General features: G+C 44.6%; 1 protein-coding gene across 1 annotated transcript in view; it reads right to left on the reverse strand.

Annotated features, from left to right (window-relative positions):
• Positions 1-9,214: 9,214 nt before the first annotated feature.
• LOC143301529 (transmembrane protein 117-like) overlaps positions 9,215-21,286 on the reverse strand; it is a 40,328-nt gene continuing 28,256 nt past the window's right edge. Inside the window, 3 exon segments of the mRNA XM_076615887.1 lie at positions 9,215-9,826; positions 9,829-10,044; positions 12,545-12,671. Coding sequence (XP_076472002.1) covers positions 9,333-9,826; positions 9,829-10,044; positions 12,545-12,671 — 837 coding nt within the window. The 3' untranslated portion in view covers positions 9,215-9,332.

The following is a 21,286-nucleotide window of genomic DNA, read 5'->3' on the forward strand; positions in this document are numbered from 1 at the left end:
GTATCTCTGTGGATGCATTCATAACTACTTTTGCAAAAAATGAGATATCTAACCAATTTTCACAGGCTGTAATACTCGTAAGTGTATGATGGGGTAGACGATAGCAACCATGAGGCATTCATTCAGAACTATGTATCCTTGTGTGCGTGAGTGTGTGTGTGTGTTTCTGTGTGTGTGTGTGTGTTTCTGTGTGTGTGTGTGTGTGTGTATTTGTATTTCTTTTTATCACAACAGATTTCTCTGTGTGAAATTCGTGTTGCTTTCCCAAGGGAGAGCGTATCGTACACTACAGCACCACCCATTTTTTTGTATTTTTTCCTGCGTGCATTTTTTTAAAATTTGTTTTTCCTATCAAAGTGGAATTTTCTACAGAATTTTGCCAGGAACAACCCTTTTGTTGCCGTGGGTTCTTTTACGTGCATTAAATGCATGCTGCACACGGGACCTCGGTTTATCGTCTCATCCAAATGACTAGCGTCCATACCACCACTGAAGGCCTACTGGAGGGGGAGAAAATATCGGCAGCTGAACCATGATTCGAACCAGCATGCTCGGATTCTCTCGCTTCCTAGGCGGACGCGTTACCTCCAGTCCATCACTCCACTGCATGAACTGTTTATATGTGCATTTGTGTACTTATGAGTATCTGTGTGTGTGTGTGTGTGTGTGTGTGTGTGTGTGTGTGTGTGTGTGTGTGTGTGTGTGTGTGTGTGTGTGTGTGTGTGTGTGTGTGTGTGTGCAATTTTGATTATAATTCAGCAAACAAGTCACACACACACACACAGAATACAAACTGAACCACATCACTGGAGCCAAACAATTCCAATGTCCATAGCTTTAATGTACAGTAAGCAGAAACATTCAGGAGAAATGGAACCAGAATGCATAACAGGACAGAGGGAGAGGGAATTCACACATATATCAAACAGCTGCTCAAAACAACACTGACATGTCCAGCATTCAGTTTTCACCATTCTCAAACACAGAAAATGAGCTCATATGTCTCACACAGCTTACAAATAAATACAAGTCTCCATGTTTGCAATATACAGCCACCTAAAAAGTAGGAACATAGTTTGTGCAACCACTATCTAAATTTTAGATACACATAGAGAAAAATGAATGTGTGCTTATGAATAATTATAATAAATAATTGTAAAAGAGTTATGTGTGTGTGTGTGTGTGTGTGTGTGTGTGTGTGTGCGCGCGCGCGCATGTGCATGCATGTGGGTGCATCCATGCATGTGTGTATTGTTGCTTTCTTTAACATGATAATTTACATATATCCATGATCAATTTTCCAATCAGACGAACAATCACAGCTGCTGAATAGAAACAGACACATACTTCACCTCAATACCAAAGGAGAAAGACATGTATACTGGAAACAATTATCACTTAAAATCTATCTCTGCACATAAGTACCTCAAAACTAATATCATTCAAAACAAAACAAAACAAAAAATAACGTAACAGAAATGAGCACACACACACACACATCCAAACAAGTTTAGCCAAATTAACATCCTGATCAGATCAAATGAAAAAGTACTGATACAGACAGAGAGAGCGACCATCTCACTGCTTGTGAAGCAAATAGTTACGATTTGTCCATCCCAACTGTACACGCAGCCGCAACTTTCTTCTTCCACAGTCAGCTCCATCAGATTAGCATATTTTTCTTATGTTGAAAAACCTGAACAATACAGGTATTTGGTTGCAGACGATGATTATGATGACTAGGAAAACTTATAATGACAAACATTCTGTTCATTTCTTTCTTTCTTTCAACATTCATTGATGTTATGAATCAACGTTTCTGAGTGTTACACGTCAATGGAGTCTGTGTTGTTCACCTTTTTGTTTTGTATTATGTGTATGCATTTGTTGTTGTTGTTGTTGTTGTTGTTGTTGTGTGTGTTTTCTCTTAGGTATTTGAAAATCAATAAAAATAAAAAAACCCACACAAAAACTCTACTTTCTCCCTGCAAGAAATACTTTCAATGTGAAGCTTTTGGCTCTTCATATGGTTTATCAACGTAAAACCAAGGAATTTCTGGGCTATGCAGTGTGTATTGTCTGTTCTTCAAGGGAAAATGGGGCTTGAACTGGAAAACCACTGCTGGTTATTTTTTTGGTTATTTTTTTCATTTTAATAGTTTTCATCTTCATTTTTAGGCAATTGTTTTTCTCATGTGTGTGTGTGTGTGTGTGTGTGTGCACGCGCGCACATGCATGTGTTTGTGTGTGTGTCTGTTTCTGTGTATGCGACTGTAAGTGATGTGTGGCTTGGGTGTACCTTTTTTTTATTTTTATTTTTATTTTTTTAATATAAAATCCAAAAATTGACAGAAAAATCTGTCTTTGTACATTACTTGAGAATGAATATGCCAAACAGAATGATTTCTCCTGATGCTATGACAATATCATAACCCAAAGACAAAATTTAACCCTTTCGCTGCCAGGAAAATAAGATTTAAGTGAAATCTATTTGCCAGGGTTTTTTCACAAAAAACGGGTATAAATTTTCAAAAAATTCTGTGCTCTTTGTTATTGGAGAAAGACCCATAAAAGTATATATTTTCTGAAAGGTAAATGAATAAAGAATACAAAACACATGCTGTTTTCCCATTTTATATATTTTTAGTGACATGCTGTTGTTTTGAAATCAGTGTTTTGTTTTTTGTCACATTTTCAACTTGTTCATTACAAACATTAGTCAGGTAATTTGCACAAAAACATCATATTTTCTGGACAAATGGATATCTGCAAACACAAAATCATACTAGAACAACCACAATATCTATATATATTTTTAAGAGATAGATACACAATACATTGTGACTTCTCCAAGCGATACGATGGATGTGAGGCCACGCCCCCTCAGTCTGCACCCCCCTCCTCCTCACCCCTCTCACACGGTCACTTGATTCAGTTCTCATCAGACCGCGTTGGCTGCGTGCCAAGAATATCGCTCTGCTGCTAATTCGGTCATCTGTCGTCTGCTAACACCTGTACAGCCGGTATCACTCACTGACAGTCGCATCTTGGCCACTCTCTTGATTACTCCCTTTATTTTCTATCAGATCGTCCTATAAATGTTCATCACTATCTTCTCCTTCGAATTTACGCTTCAATTCCTTCTGAGCATCAGCTAAAGGAAGAAATCTTGGTTGATTTAGTTCGTCACGATCGCATGTCTTGAGCACGGCGTCAGTCCGACATTTTGTTGAGCGAGCGAGGAGAGAAGTCAGGCAAACACTTGGACAGTGACCCAACCAAAACGTTCAAATAAAGGACTGCTTCATGACGTAGATGGGGTTTCTAGCTATGAATAGAATCTAGAGAGATTCCCCAGGCTAAAGCTACCACTATTTTTGCCAAGGAAGTGAATGCAAACCAGGGAAAAGTCAGAATATTTCGATGACGAGTTATCTCGTCATGCAGGCAGCGAAGCATACATGCTTGCCATGACGAGTTATCTCGTCATGCAGGCAGCCTAGGGGTTAAAGAATCTAAAATCCAAAAACAATTTTAAGCTTCCTTGATTGTGCTTGAGGCTTAAAACGTCCAAGGTCCCACCCCCTTTACAGCCATTGGGACAGTGAATTCATATCCACTGTGTCCAGGGCTGGGCACAGGAAGGCAGTGAATTCATACCCACTGTGTCCAGGGCTTGGCACAGGAAGGCAGTGAATTCATACCCACTGTGTCCAGGGCTTGGCACAGGAAGGCAGTGAATTCATACCCACTGTGTCCAGGGCTCGGCATAGAAAGGCAGTGAATTCATACCCACTGTGTCCAGGGCTCGGCACAGGAAGGCAGTGAATTCATACCCACTGTGTCCAGGGCTCGGCATAGAAAGGCAGTGAATTCATACCCACTGTGTCCAGGGCTCGGCACAGGAAGGCAGTGAATTCATACCCAGTGTATCCAGGGCTGGGCACAGGAAGGCAGGGCCCACTCCTTCCCTCCCACTGTTCGAACCTTCCCTGACCCAAGTCTGGCACCCATTGACAACTGCGTGGTGTGAGGAAAATCAATATAAAAACCTTTCTCAAGGACACAGCACGCTGAAATGGCATGGAACCCTGAGCACTAGTCAGCACTGGATCATAGGTCCAGTGCCACACAATGCTGGATGTGATAATACTGACACCAACAGAGCAAACACTAAAGCTTAGCTGCGTCAAGGAAGACATACATCATACTATATCATATCATATCATATTCTGAATCCACTTCACAGCTTCTTCAGCCTCATGTCTCAACAATATGCCCTGATCTTTAGCAAAACTAGTCAATAGTTTATTAACATAAATGATATGTTTTTAACGACAATGGTGCAATATACTTTACCAGAAAAAGGACAAGTGTTTCCACGAAAGCAGTTACACTTAAGGCACGCAGTTTATACATGCAGTATTGAAAGGAAATCCAGTGCACACAAAATGAGTACAAGTGTTGAAAGAAAGGGGAAAAAACCAACAACACTTCAAACTCAGCTGTATCAGAAAAGGAAAATGTACAATAAAAAGCACAGACATTATTCTTATATAGGTATGCCTCTGTCCCTCATGTATAAGTACAAGTGGACAATCACTGAATGGTGTGACATTATTCTTATATGGGTATGCCTCTGTCCCTCATGCATAAGTACAACTGGACAATCATTGAATGGTGTGACATCAACAAATATAATAACCCAATACAATCATACAGAGAAAGACAAATAGACAGACAGACAGAAAGTGAGAGAGATAGAAAGTGAGAGAGAGAGAGAGAGGAATACAACAACCCATTCAAATGGAACAGAAAGAGAGAGAGACAGAGAGAGAGAGAGACAGAGAGAAAGAAAGAGAGACATAGAGAGAGGGGCGGGGGCGGGAGAGAAAGACACTTGACACTTGATAGTCACTGACATTGTACATGTCAAGGTGTCATAAAAAAGAAAGACTGTTAAATTCACCCAACTACACCTGTATCAATGGCTCAGTCTGCTGCAAGCAACACCCATGACCATTTTCTTCACTGGAGATGACTTCACAAACACTTCAAAGCTTCTTCACTGGAGATGACTTCACAAACACTTCAAAGCTCATGTGACATTTCAGTGGGTGTGACAGGCATGCAGTTTGATACTGCAGTTTCCTCAAACAGCTACTGACATTACACCCCAAGAGGAATGAGTGTTACATCACACCATTAAAAAGTACCAGTAACACAAAGAGGCCATGACATGTAACCCAACTGACAAGTTCCAACACCCAAAACTAGTGACAGTGCACTTCATCATCACGACAAAGCCAAATTTTGATTTCCGCAACACACATATATCAGGTTAAAATATGTTTTATTCTGAAAAATCATAGTTGAGGTTGTGTTAATAAATCGCCTAAATCATAAATCTGTGATTCCTGTGAGATTTTCCCACAGAGTCCAAAATCTATTTCTACATCATGCAAATATTCCCTTAGACCTAGGCATCAACAGCAGCACTGGGTGGTACATTAGCAAAATATCATCTTCACCACATGTATATTTAAAAAAATTCTTAACAACGGACAGTAAAGCACTTCATAAGCAAACTTACACACACACACACACACACACACACACACACACACTGAAGATTTAAGACAAAATCTCACTCACGCACGCACACATGCACGCATGCACACATGCAAGCACACACACATGTACGCACATGCAGCCACACACAGAGACAAGGTTTAAGAAGTGTGTACACTGACTGTCGACAGAGAAAGACAACAAACTCACTCCAGTTCAGTCACTGTCAGAAGCCACACAAGAAAGAAAAAAAACAAGAAATACAAAATTCATCAACCTGCCAAAACTAACAAACCAAAAAAACCCCAAAACAACATCAGCTTCAACAAAACACAAATAATTAAATTTGTTCTTCAATATTATGTACAGTCAGCAAATCCTACTTCACCAAGAAAAGTCATCTGCTATCTATATTAACCACATCTATGTGTGTGTGTGTGTGTGTGTTCTTGTGTTCTTTGGGATGTGTTATTGTAAAGCACATTGAGAGGTTTCAAAGCACCATATACATGAACTTACTATAATTACCATCACTAGTATGTATCATTACCACTGACCGGAAGCATCATGAGGATTCTGTGAAAGCAGCCATGTTACACACAATACTGAGAATACGACCTGTGTCACCTTACAACACCTGTGTCACCTTACAACACCTGTGTAACCCTAGAACACCTGTGTCACCTTACAACACCTGTGTCACCTTACAACACCTGTGTCACCTTACAACACCTGTGTAACCCTAGAACACCTGTGTCACCTTACAACACCTGTGTAACCCTAGAACACCTGTGTCACCTTACAACACCTGTGTAACCCTAGAACACCTGTGTCACCTTAGAACACCTGTGTCACCTTACAACACCTGTGTCACCTTACAACACCTGTGTCACCTTACAACACCTGTGTCACCTTACAACACCTGTGTCACCTTACAACACCTGTGTCACCTCAGACCCAGTCACGCTGTACTTCATGTTCACCAGTCTCCCACTGTGCCCCAGAAAGGACATCTCTTCACCCTAAAACTGTTCATCCATTTACCATGACCCACTGGTGCACACTGGGCAGGGATCTGATTCCCCCCAGTCCTGTGCAAAACACCATTCCTCTCAGGCGGAGAAATAGAAAGTAGCTGAAGCTAGTGGCCTCCCTTCTGTCTGCCTGTGCAGCGCCCTCTGTCATCAATTAACCAAACCTCTATTGTCAAACTGTTGTCTGTCATCAATTAACCAAACCTCTATTGTCAAACTGTTGTCTCTGTCATCAATTAACCAAACCTCTTTTGTCAAACTGTTGTCTGTCATCAATTAACCAAACCTCTTTTGTCAAACTGTTGTCTGTCATTAATTAACCAAACCTCTATTGTCAAACTGTTGTCTCTGTCATCAATTAACCAAACCTCTATTGTCAAACTGTTGTCTCTGTCATCAATTAACCAAACCTCTATTGTCAAACTGTTGTCTGTCATCAATTAACCAAACCTCTATTGTCAAACTGTTGTCTGTCATCAATTAACCAAACCTCTATTGTCAAACTGTTGTCTGTCATCAATTAACCAAACCTCTATTGTCAAACTGTTGTCTGTCATCAATTAACCAAACCTCTTTTGTCAAACAGTTGTCTCTGTCATCAATTAACCAAACCTCTATTGTCAAACTGTTGTCTCTGTCATCAATTAACCAAACCTCTATTGTCAAACTGTTGTCTGTCATCAATTAACCAAACCTCTTTTGTCAAACTGTTGTCTGTCATTAATTAACCAAACCTCTATTGTCAAACTGTTGTCTCTGTCATCAATTAACCAAACCTCTATTGTCAAACTGTTGTCTGTCATCAATTAACCAAACCTCTATTGTCAAACTGTTGTCTCTGTCATCAATTAATCAAACCTCTATTGTCAAACTGTTATCTCTACCACCTCTCCCTGAATATGCGTTGTTGACAAGAGGCAGTATTCCCCATATAACAGTTAAGTCACTTCATGTGAAAGAACCCGAAAACAAAGCAGCGATGTAAGTGTATACAAAAATATATGGTAGTATCACAGAGACCTGCTTCAGTTCAGCACAAGAAACTCTAAAACTGAGATGAAGAAATGCAGGAACACAAACACATAAAAATTAATCTTTGATAACATAAAAATATATACAACTTATATTTTACTGTATATTGAAAGCCATGCCCTAACAACGTTCCTTCAGCACACAGAGGATAGCAGATAACTGTAACATCGTTGACAGGTGAAGAGCTACAAACAGAGTGTTCCTAACAAACGTCTACACTCTCCCCACATGCAGCAGGCAGCATCTGGTGCCATGGTTACCTGAAGCAGGGGAGAACTCGGATCTGACCTGGGGGAAAAAACGATGGACTGACAACAATGCAGAACGGACAGGAAAACCATTCGCCGAGGCCCACAGCTGACAGACCAGGAGGAATCTGGTGAACAGCTCTTCAGTGCAGCGCCCCAGTGAATCACAGGAGAAGAAGGAGGAGGAGGTTCAGTACTTTTTAGGAAACGTACGGTACAGAGAAACAGAGCAGGAAGTGTTCACATTTCATGGCTGCTGCTTGCTGCCAGCCCTGCTGATAACAAAGGCCATGTCAGGACTGTAAAGCAGGTGTAAACCACTGTAAAGTAATGTAAACTCTGATATGTTTGTCATCCCAACAATGCAACATATACAAATGATGCACGTTAGCGTCGTGTCGTCTGCCAGTTTGCCTTCTTTAATTAGGGTCATTTGATTAGATAAACAGAGAGGGATACCAAATATGTCCACACACACACACACACACACACAACAAAAACACAACAAAAACAACACAAACAAACATACACTGTTGAAGCATTTTTCACAGGTCTGAGCAAAAAGCAAAACGCAGATAGTTTTCTGTGAGTTAAAAAAAGAGTTTCCACGACTGCTGCAATGTTGACATCATGGGACAGTTATGGGTTTTTACACTGAAAAAGGTAAAGCTCCAACATCAGCAGTAATATCTTCTTTCTATCTACACCCCCACACGACAGATCGTCATGACTGAATGTAGTTCTTCATTCTATCCTTTATCATTATATACTATAAATAATATAACGGTGACCATAATAATGATCAAGATAATGAGATAGTAATGATAATAACGCAGTCTGATGCAAAGACACCCCACACCAGGAGCTTGTTCCATTTACAATGAAAGTTATACATACAGAAGTATGCATGCATTCATGTATGACACACTCAAGCAAACATGCAAACACACAAACACAGAAAATCGCTCACAAACTGTCAGCAGAAGTTCAAGAAGATAGTGTGCAGCTTAGCAAAACATTAAAAAAAACAACTCAAAAACCAAACAGTGCGGAAGATAGTACAGATAAAATTTAAAAAAAGATTGTAAAATATTCACAACAGAAAAATCAGGTAAAAACAACAACACAAAACAGAAAAACTCAATGACTGTGTCAGAAAAAAAAAGAAGCTGTTTTCAAACAACAAATCCATACAAAGCACATCGAGCTTCAAGAATATGTGCTATAGCAAGATGTCTCAATAAATAAATACCTCCCTCAAAAAAAAACCTGTATCCCTTTTTCCCCAATAACCATCCCTTACACAACACCCCCCCCCCCCCCCCCCCGCCTCCCAAACAAATTGCCCTTAAACCACACCACGTCAATAGCCATATAGTCAATAGCTGTTCAGCAGATGGACACACTCCCCCCCCCCCCCTTCCCCACATCACCATACGCACACAATTCAGACGACAGTGGAGCTCAACTGCCGTGTGACGGTGCTCACATCTTGGCTTCTCTGCCCCCCACCAGCTGCGTCGTCCTCCGTCAGCTCCCCGTCAAAACCCTCCTCCTTCTTCTGGGCCCGTTTCCACTGGCCTAGCGCCCGGGCCTCCACCCCCCCTCCGTCACTCTCATCCCCCCTCAGCGCCGCCGCTTCCCTCTCCCGGCGGAGTTGTGCCTCCCTGCCGGCCGACTTGAAGGCGTCCACAGCAACCGCTGTGGTGCGGAACCTCTTCCGCAGACGCTTCCACCCGATGCGGAAGAAGTGGCGCTTCCGCTTCCTCAGCCGGCCACCGTAGGGGTCGTCCTTGGTGGGCTTGGGCAGTCGGCCGTACATCCAGACGAAGACGCCAAAGAGGATGAACACGGCGATGCTGGGGATGAAGGCAATGGCCTTGACCCCCAGGGCGTACTCATTGTAGCGAGCGTTCATCACCGTGTCCAGTTCAATGTAGCGTTTCGAGTCAGGGGGTCGATGGTGGCGTTGCGATAGGAGAAGGACAGCAGCGACTCGTTGAAGGTCTCCAGGCTGTAGTCATCGCGGACCGAATGGATGCGGCCCTCAGAGTCCACGTACTGGCCGTAGTCGTAGGGGGCGTAGAAGATCTGGTTCTTCCACATGTTGAGATCCAGCAGGATCACGATGAACAGGATGCCGTAGTTGAACCACTTCCCTGAACAACACACAGCACATTTCCCTGATCAACACACAGCACATTTCCCTGATCAACACACAGCACATTTCCCTCAACAACACACAGCACATTTCCCTCAACAACACAGCACATTTCCCTCAACAACACAGCACATTTCCCTGAACAACACACAGCACATTTCCCTCAACAACACACAGCACATTTCCCTCAACAACACAGCACATTTCCCTGAACAACACACAGCACATTTCCCTCAACAACACACAGCACATTTCCCTCAACAACACAGCACATTTCCCTGAACAACACACAGCACATTTCCCTCAACAACACACAGCACATTTCCCTGAACAACACACAGCACATTTCCCTGATCAACACACAGGACATTTCCCTGATCAACACACAGCACATTTCCCTGAACAACAACACACAGCACATTTCCCTGATCAACACACAGGACATTTCCCTGATCAACACACAGCACATTTCCCTGAACAACACACAGCACATTTCCCTGAACAACAACACACAGCACATTTCCCTCAACAACACAGCACATTTCCCTGAACAACAACACACAGCACATTTCCCTGAACAACACACAGCACATTTCCCTGAACAACAACAACACACAACACATTTCCCTGAACAACACAGCACATTTCCCTGATCAACACACAGGACATTTCCCTGATCAACACACAGCACATTTCCCTGAACAACACACAGCACATTTCCCTCAACAACACAGCACATTTCCCTGAACAACAACACACAGCACATTTCCCTGAACAACACACAGCACATTTCCCTGATCAACACACAGCACATTTCCCTGAACAACACACAGCACATTTCCCTGAACAACAACAACACACAACACATTTCCCTGAACAACACACAGCACATTTCCCTGAACAACAACACACAACACATTTCCCTGAACAACAACAACACACAACACATTTCCCTGAACAAGAACACACAGCACATTTCCCTGAACAACAACACACAACACATTTCCCTGAACAACACACAGCTCATTTCCCTGAACAACAACAACACACAACACATTTCCCTGAACAACACACAGCACACCTCCCTTTGGTGTTGGTCAGCTATATAACTTATAACAGACACATGAGTAAGTACCTGGGACACTCCTGTGCTGGCACACACACACACACACACACATGCACACACACACACACATGCACACACATACACACACACACACACACATGCACACACACACACACACACACATACACACACACGCAGAGAAACACACGCATACACGCATGCGTGCACACACACACACACACACTCACACACGCATGCACGCACCCACCTCCCCTCCCCCCCACACACCCACACAGAGCTACAAATGATGACTTAAGCCAGGACCAAGGAGCAAAAGACAGAGTTGATACACGGAAGAATAACCGCAGAGAAAGGTAGTCAAAAGAGTGACAGTAAGCTGAACCACTCGGATACACTGATCTCCAACAGTGATTCTGACTCACTTCTGATAGGACAGGATTCCACCACATTTCACCTTAACTCACTCAGTACGGCCAGTCCTCTCTTCTCCTCTACACAGACCCCTCGGATGTCCAGTGGGTGTCTGAATGACCCAACCTTTAGCTTCCGTCATAAGAATTGTGGTATTCTTTGTCAACATTCACCTCCTCAGTATAAGAGGCTTCCTCTTGCAATATTTTGATGATGGTAATTGGGGTGAAACGCTGTCAACATCGTCTCTTTGGCCGTTCGTATGGAGAGAGTTAACTCCGTCACCACTACTGACAAGAGGTCCATCAGTGAAGAGCTGTTGTCTGTTTGAGATAGACTGAGGTTAGATTTCAGGAAGTTGGTCACCAAAATCCGTTTGGACTTGGAGCTGGGTCTGCAGGGTTCAGGACTGCATTGTTGTTGTTCAGTAAAATCAATCACATCATTGAACAAGAGAGGCAAAGCCTTCAAGACTCACTTGTGATAAATTAAGTCCCCTAGTATTAATTACAGATCAACTGACAAAGTATTTGCAGAGAAAATGTCAATGTTAAAGTTTACCATGGACACACAGACACACGGACACACACACACACACAGACAACCGAATACCGGGTTAAAACATAGACTCACTTTGTTTACACAAGTGAGTCAAAAATGCTCAAGGAGTAATTCTTGAACTCCAACTTCATGTCACACTGATTTCATTCCATCCCAGCTCAGCAGTCACGGGCTGAAGGTATGTCAGGAAACAAGTACTGACCACAAAATGCACCGTCATTCCTTTCTGTCCTTCATTGTGTGTGTGTGTGTGTGTGTGTGTGTGGAGGGGTGTGTGTCTGCATGTTTGTCTGTGCACACACAACAGTGTACGCCACATGCATATTCATGCAACTTTGATGTGTCATTGCAAACAACTCAAGCTCCCTGCCTGGAAAGTGAGAGCATCAATCTGTAGTATTAATTAAACAATAAATCAATCAATCAAAGGGCCCCTGACCTGTGATGTGGACCCTCCAGTACTCCAGTCTCTTCAGCAGACGAGGGATCTTGAAGTTGATCTGTGCCGTGTTGACACCGGGCAGCTTGATGTCAATGGCGCTGATGAAGTGTGGGAAGTCCCAGTCCTGCACACAGTCAAGGCAGGGGGTCTGAAGGCAGCTGTTCTGAAGGCAGAGTCTCTGAAGACAGAGGTTCTAAGGAAGCTGTTCTGAAGGCAGAGGCTCTAAAGGCAGAGGCTCTAAAGACAGCTGTTCTGAAGGCAGAGGCTCTAAAGACAGAGGCTCTAAAGGCAGCTGTTCTGAAGGCAGAGGTTCTGAAGGCAGCTGTTCTGAAGGCAGAGGCTCTAAAGACAGAGGTTCTGAAGGCAGCTGTTCTGAAGGCAGCTGTTCTGAAGGCAGAGGCTCTAAAGACAGCTGTTCTGAAGGCAGCTGTTCTAAAGGCAGAGGCTCTAAAGACAGCTGTTCTGAAGGCAGAGGTTCTAAAGGCAGCTGTTCTGAAGGCAGAGGCTCTGAAGGCAGAGGTTCTAAAGGCAGCTGTTCTGAAGGCAGAGGCTCTGAAGTTAGAGGTTCTAAAGGCAGCTGTTCTGAACACAGAGGCTCTGAAGTTAGAGGTTCTAAAGGCAGCTGTTCTGAAGGCAGAGGCTCTGAAGTTAGAGGTTCTAAAGGCAGCTGTTCTGAAGGCAGAGGCTCTGAAGTTAGAGGTTCTAAAGGCAGCTGTTCTGAACACAGAGGCTCTGAAGTTAGAGGTTCTAAAGGCAGCTGTTCTGAAGGCAGAGGCTCTGAAGTTAGAGGTTCTAAAGGCAGCTGTTCTGAAGGCAGAGGCTCTGAAGTTAGAGGTTCTAAGGGCAGCTGTTCTGAAGACAGAGGCTCTGAAGTTAGAGGTTCTAAAGGCAGCTGTTCTGAAGGCAGAGGCTCTGAAGTTAGAGGTTCTAAGGGCAGCTGTTCTGAAGACAGAGGCTCTGAAGTTAGAGGTTCTAAAGGCAGCTGTTCTGAAGGCAGAGGCTCTGAAGTTAGAGGTTCTAAGGGCAGCTGTTCTGAAGACAGAGGCTCTGAAGTTAGAGGTTCTAAAGGCAGCTGTTCTGAAGGCAGAGGCTCTGAAGTTAGAGGTTCTAAAGGCAGCTGTTCTGAAGACAGAGGCTCTGAAGTTAGAGGTTCTAAAGGCAGCTGTTCTGAAGGCAGAGGCTCTGAAAGCAGCTGTTCTGAAGGCAGAGGCTCTGAAGTTAGAGGTTCTAAAGGCAGCTGTTCTGAAGGCAGAGGCTCTGAAGTTAGAGGTTCTAAAGGCAGCTGTTCTGAAGACAGAGGCTCTGAAGTTAGAGGTTCTAAAGGCAGCTGTTCTGAAGGCAGAGGCTCTGAAGTTAGAGGTTCTAAAGGCAGCTGTTCTGAAGGCAGAGGCTCTGAAGTTAGAGGTTCTAAACGCAGCTGTTCTGAAGACAGAGGCTCTGAAGTTAGAGGTTCTAAAGGCAGCTGTTCTGAAGGCAGAGGCTCTGAAAGCAGCTGTTCTGAAGGCAGAGGCTCTGAAGTTAGAGGTTCTAAAGGCAGCTGTTCTGAAGGCAGAGGCTCTGAAGTTAGAGGTTCTAAAGGCAGCTGTTCTGAAGGCAGAGGCTCTGAAGTTAGAGGTTCTAAAGGCAGCTGTTCTGAAGACAGAGGCTCTGAAGTTAGAGGTTCTAAAGGCAGCTGTTCTGAAGGCAGAGGCTCTGAAGTTAGAGGTTCTAAATGCAGCTGTTCTGAAGGCAGAGGCTCTGAAGTTAGAGGTTCTAAAGGCAGCTGTTCTGAAGGCAGAGGCTCTGAAGTTAGAGGTTTTAAAGGCAGCTGTTCTGAAGACAGAGGCTCTGAAGTTAGAGGTTCTAAAGGCAGCTGTTCTGAAGGCAGAGGCTCTGAAGTTAGAGGTTCTAAAGCCAGCTGTTCTGAAGACAGAGGCTCTGAAGTTAGAGGTTCTAAAGGCAGCTGTTCTGAAGGCAGAGACTCTGAAGTTAGAGGTTCTAAAGGCAGCTGTTCTGAAGACAGAGGCTCTGAAGTTAGAGGTTCTAAAGGCAGCTGTTCTGAAGACAGAGGCTCTGAAAGCAGCTGTTCTGAAGGCAGAGGCTCTCAAAGCAGCTGTTCTGAAGGCAGAGGCTCTGAAGTTAGAGGTTCTAAAGGCAGCTGTTCTGAAGACAGAGGCTCTGAAAGCAGCTGTTCTGAAGGCAGAGGCTCTGAAGTTAGAGGTTCTAAAGGCAGCTGTTCTGAAGACAGAGGCTCTGAAAGCAGCTGTTCTGAAGGCAGAGGCTCTGAAGTTAGAGGTTCTAAAGGCAGCTGTTCTGAAGACAGAGGCTCTGAAGGCAGCTGTTCTGAAGGCAGAGGCTCTGAAGTTAGAGGTTCTAAAGGCAGCTGTTCTGAAGGCAGAGGCTCTGAAGTTAGAGGTTCTAAATGCAGCTGTTCTGAAGGCAGAGGCTCTGAAGTTAGAGGTTCTAAAGGCAGCTGTTCTGAAGGCAGAGGCTCTGAAGTTAGAGGTTTTAAAGGCAGCTGTTCTGAAGACAGAGGCTCTGAAGTTAGAGGTTCTAAAGGCAGCTGTTCTGAAGGCAGAGGCTCTGAAGTTAGAGGTTCTAAAGCCAGCTGTTCTGAAGACAGAGGCTCTGAAGTTAGAGGTTCTAAAGGCAGCTGTTCTGAAGGCAGACTCTGAAGTTAGAGGTTCTAAAGGCAGCTGGTCTGAAGACAGAGGCTCTGAAGTTAGAGGTTCTAAAGGCAGCTGTTCTGAAGACAGAGGCTCTGAAAGCAGCTGTTCTGAAGGCAGAGGCTCTCAAAGCAGCTGTTCTGAAGGCAGAGGCTCTGAAGTTAGAGGTTCTAAAGGCAGCTGTTCTGAAGACAGAGGCTCTGAAAGCAGCTGTTCTGAAGGCAGAGGCTCTGAAGTTAGAGGTTCTAAAGGCAGCTGTTCTGAAGACAGAGGCTCTGAAAGCAGCTGTTCTGAAGGCAGAGGCTCTGAAGTTAGAGGTTCTAAAGGCAGCTGTTCTGAAGACAGAGGCTCTGAAGGCAGCTGTTCTGAAGGCAGAGGCTCTGAAGTTAGAGGTTCTAAAGGCAGCTGTTCTGAAGGCAGAGGCTCTGAAGTTAGAGGTTCTAAATGCAGCTGTTCTGAAGGCAGAGGCTCTGAAGTTAGAGGTTCTAAATGCAGCTGTTCTGAAGGCAGAGGCTCTGAAGTTAGAGGTTCTAAGGGCAGCTGTTCTGAAGGCAGAGGCTCTGAAAGCAGCTGTTCTGAAGGCAGAGGCTCTGAAGTTAGAGGTTCTAAAGGCAGCTGTTCTGAAGACAGAGGCTCTGAAAGCAGCTGTTCTGAAGGCAGAGGCTCTGAAGTTAGAGGTTCTAAATGCAGCTGTTCTGAAGGCAGAGGCTCTGAAGTTAGAGGTTCTAAAGGCAGCTGTTCTGAAGGCAGAGGCTCTGAAGTTAGAGGTTCTAAATGCAGCTGTTCTGAAGGCAGAGGCTCTGAAGTTAGAGGTTCTAAATGCAGCTGTTCTGAAGGCAGAGGCTCTGAAGTTAGAGGTTCTAAGGGCAGCTGTTCTGAAGGCAGAGGCTCTGAAGTTAGAGGTTCTAAGGGCAGCTGTTCTGAAGGCAGAGGCTCTGAAGTTAGAGGTTCTAAAGGCAGCTGTTCTGAAGGCAGAGGCTCTGAAGTGAGAGGTTCTAAAGGCAGCTGTTCTGAAGACAGAGGCTCTGAAAGCAGCTGTTCTGAAGACAGAGGCTCTGAAGTTAGAGGTTCTAAAGGCAGCTGTTCTGAAGGCAGAGGCTCTGAAGTTAGAGGTTCTAAATGCAGCTGTTCTGAAGGCAGAGGCTCTGAAGTTAGAGGTTCTAAAGGCAGCTGTTCTGAAGGCAGAGGCTCTGAAGTTAGAGGTTCTAAAGGCAGCTGTTCTGAAGACAGAGGCTCTGAAGTTAGAGGTTCTAAAGGCAGCTGTTCTGAAGGCAGAGGCTCTGAAGTTAGAGGTTCTAAAGGCAGCTGTTCTGAAGGCAGAGGCTCTGAAGTTAGAGGTTCTAAAGGCAGCTGTTCTGAAGGCAGAGGCTCTGAAGTTAGAGGTTCTAAACGCAGCTGTTCTGAAGGCAGAGGCTCTGAAGTTAGAGGTTCTAAAGGCAGCTGTTCTGAAGACAGAGGCTCTGAAGTTAGAGGTTCTAAACGCAGCTGTTCTGAAGGCAGAGGCTCTGAAGTTAGAGGTTCTAAAGGCAGCTGTTCTGAAGGCAGAGGCTCTGAAGTTAGAGGTTCTAAAGGCAGCTGTTCTGAAGGCAGAGGCTCTGAAGTTAGAGGTTCTAAAGGCAGCTGTTCTGAAGGCAGAGGCTCTGAAGTTAGAGGTTCTAAAGGCAGCTGTTCTGAAGGCAGAGGCTCTGAAGTTAGAGGTTCTAAAGGCAGCTGTTCTGAAGGCAGAGGCTCTGAAGTTAGAGGTTCTAAAGGCATCTGTTCTGAAGGCAGAGGCTCTGAAGTTAGAGGTTCTAAAGGCATCTGTTCTGAAGACAGAGGCTCTGAAGTTAGAGGTTCTAAAGGCAGCTGTTCTGAAGACAGAGGCTCTGAAGTTAGAGGTTCTAAAGGCAGCTGTTCTGAAGGCAGAGGCTCTGAAGTTAGAGGTTCTAAAGGCAGCTGTTCTGAAGGCAGAGGCTCTGAAGTTAGAGGTTCTAAAGGCAGCTGTTCTGAAGGCAGAGGCTCTGAAGTTAGAGGTTCTAAAGGCAGCTGTTCTGAAGGCAGAGGCTCTGAAGTTAGAGGTTCTAAAGGCATCTGTTCTGAAGGCAGAGGCTCTGAAGTTAGAGGTTCTAAAGGCATCTGTTCTGAAGACAGAGGCTCTGAAGTTAGAGGTTCTAAAGGCAGCTGTTCTGAAGGCAGAGGCTCTGAAGTTAGAGGTTCTAAAGGCAGCTGTTCTGAACACAGAGGCTCTGAAGTTAGAGGTTCTAAAGACAGCTGTTCTGAAGGCAGAGGCTCTGAAGTTAGAGGTTCTACAGGCAGCTGTTCTGAAGACAGAGGCTCTGAAAGCAGCTGTTCTGAAGGCAGAGGCTCTGAAGTTAGAGGTTCTGAAGGCAGCTGTTCTGAAGGCAGAGGCTCTGAAAGCAGCTGTTCTAAATGCCTCAATCTGTCAGCATGTGTTTTACCTTTCTGTATTTTCTGCCAATTAAACACCTGCAGTCTCATTTCCCTCTCTTTTTATTTTTATTTTATTTTTATAAATAGTCTCTTTCTTCCTTCCTTTCTTTCCTTGTGTGTATATCTTTCTAAAAAATCATTCATGTATTCATTTATATGTTAAACAACTTTCAACAGTTGTTTGTTTGTTCATTTGTATGCTTTTGGAGTCATTTTGTTTGCTTGTTAGTTTTGTTTCTTTAGAAACCAGGCAGCTACAAGCTTCTGATTTGGAGCATCAAAAAGGAAAACACATTATCAGCAAACTTTATTGTTGGTACTGAAGACCAATCATCCACCTCATTACATTAATATTGCTACATAAAAGTATTTCCTCACTCTTTCTCCCTCACACACACACACACACACACACACACACACACACAGAAACCACATATGCATCCCCAGATTCATACAGCAGAAAGGCACACCTTAAATATTCCTGATAAACAGAAAGCGAGGGGGGAGCAAGAGTGGGCCAAGCATTTCCAAGCGCTAAATTAAAAAAAATAAACTTTGTAATTTACAACTTCTTTGATGGGTCATTAATGTCAGGGGACATTTTCTCAACCAGACAAAAATCACCTGGACATGATAGTGTAACACACTCCCTGTCACACTATACCTGTATCTGTCAAACTTCACCAAAACACACCTGGACACTCCCTGCCCAATACCTGTATCTGTCAAACTTCACCAAAACACACCTGGACACTCCCTGTCCAATACCTGTATCTGTCAAACTTCACCAAAACACACCTGGACATGACGGTGTAACACACTCCCTGCCCAATACCTGTATCTGTCAAACTTCACCAAAACACACCTGGACACTCCCTGCCCAATACCTGTATCTGTCAAACTTCACCAAAACACACCTGGACACTCCCTGCCCAATACCTGTATCTGTCAAACTTCACCAAAACACACCTGGACACTCCCTGCCCAATACCTGTATCTGTCAAACTTCACCAAAACACACCTGGACACTCCCTGCCCAATGCCTGTATCTGTCAAACTTCACCAAAACACACCTGGACACTCCCTGTCCAATACCTGTATCTGTCAAACTTCACCAAAACACACCTGGACACTCCCTGTCCAATACCTGTATCTGTCAAACTTCACCAAAACACACCTGGACACTCCCTGTCCAATACCTGTATCTGTCAAACTTCACCAAAACACACCTGGACACTCCCTGTCCAATACCTGTATCTGTCAAACTTCACCAAAACACACCTGGACACTCCCTGCCCAATACCTGTATCTGTCAAACTTCACCAAAACACACCTGGACACTCCCTGCCCAATACCTGTATCTGTCAAACTTCACCAAAACACACCTGGACACTCCCTGCCCAATGCCTGTATCTGTCAAACTTCACCAAAACACACCTGGACACTCCCTGTCCAATGCCTGTATCTGTCAAACTTCACCAAAACACACCTGGACACTCCCTGCCCAATACCTGTATCTGTCAAACTTCACCAAAACACACCTGGACACTCCCTGCCCAATACCTGTATCTGTCAAACTTCACCAAAACACACCTGGACATGACGGTGTAACACACTCCCTGCCCAATACCTGTATCTGTCAAACTTCACCAAAACACACCTGGACACTCCCTGCCCAATGCCTGTATCTGTCAAACTTCACCAAAACACACCTGGACACTCCCTGTCCAATACCTGTATCTGTCAAACTTCACCAAAACACACCTGGACACTCCCTGCCCAATACCTGTATCTGTCAAACTTCACCAAAACACACCTGGACACTCCCTGCCCAATACCTGTATCTGTCAAACTTCACCAAAACACACCTGGACACTCCCTGTCCAATACCTGTATCTGTCAAACTTCACCAAAACACACCTGGACACTCCCTGTCCAATACCTGTATCTGTCAAACTTCACCAAAACACACCTGGACATGACGGTGTAACACACTCCCTGCCCAATACCTGTATCTGTCAAACTTCACCAAAACACACCTGGACACTCCCTGTCCAATACCTGTATCTGTCAAACTTCACCAAAACACACCTGGACACTCCCTGCCCAATACCTGTATCTGTCAAACTTCACCAAAACACACCTGGACACTCCCTGCCCAATACCAGTATCTGTCAAACTTCACCAAAACACACCTGGACACTCCCTGCCCAATACCTGTATCAGTCAGAACACAACAGGAACAAGACACCTGTTGTACAGATCAATTTGTGACAGCAGCCTGACCCAGTTTTGCTCCACACAACTCACATGGATCAGACTGAGCTGTGTACACCCACCTCCCCACACTGCATTGATTCTACCTGTCTTGGGCTTACACACAGCCGCCAGGGTTTGGATTGGTTTTTTTCACTTTTTCATTATCTTATTTTATTTTTTACTATAATACATACTTGCTGATACAATGATTTTTTGGGGTGCTTAAAATTTGATCTATTTATCATCATGCATGACAGAATGCTTGCTGACATGGCAACCATGCTTCCAGACTGCAACTGGTTCCCTGCTCTATCATAATTTTAACTGTTTATGCATTCATTTGGTAACTTTCACCAAAGTAACTTTTAGGTATATCTTTTAAAATAAGTTCATGAAAAAGTCCAAAGGTTTCGATGGATTATGACTGAGGTCAGCGCAATGAGGTTCCTTCAGGTGTGTGTGAATTCATGCATTCCCACATCCTCCATACCCTCACCATCCCACATCCTCCATACCCTCACCATCCCACATCCTCCATACCCTCACCTTCCCACATCCTCCATACCCTCACCATCCCACATCCTCCACACCCTCACCATCCCACATCCTCCATACCCTCACCATCCCACATACCCTCACCTTCCCACATCCTCCATACCCTCACCATCCCACATACCCTCACCATCCCACATCCTCCATACCCTCACCATCCCACATACCCTCACCATCCCACATCCTCCACACCCTCACCATCCCACATACCCTCACCATCCCACATCCTCCATACCCTCACCATCCCACATCCTCCACACCCTCACCATCCCACATCCTCCATACCCTCACCATCCCACATACCCTCACCTTCCCACATCCTCCATACCCTCACCATCCCACATACCCTCACCATCCCACATCCTCCATACCTTCACCATCCCACATCCTCCACACCCTCACCATCCCACATACCCTCACCATCCCACATCCTCCATACCCTCACCTTCCCACATCCTCCATACCCTCACCTTCCCACATCCTCCACACCCTCACCATCCCACATCCTCCATACCCTCACCATCCCACATCCTCCATACCCTCACCATTCCCACATCCTCCATACCCTCACCTTCCCACATCCTCCATACCCTCACCATCCCACATCCTCCATACCCTCACCATCCCACATCCTCCATACCCTCACCTTCCCACATCCTCCATACCCTCACCTTCCCACACCCCGACACAAACCAAACATCACAACTTCCTTCCCCCAGGCCACCACACAATGACAGCCAATGAAAAGCCACGGCTCCAACCTGTTCACAGCCAATCAAATCAAACCCTGTTCAACTCCCAGCCAAGCTGACTGAAAGGGGCCATCTGAGGGCAGAAAAACTGTCAGTTCATA

The sequence above is a fragment of the Babylonia areolata genome, chromosome 27 (genome assembly GCF_041734735.1).
Source record: "Babylonia areolata isolate BAREFJ2019XMU chromosome 27, ASM4173473v1, whole genome shotgun sequence".
Lineage (NCBI taxonomy): Eukaryota > Metazoa > Mollusca > Gastropoda > Neogastropoda > Buccinidae > Babylonia > Babylonia areolata.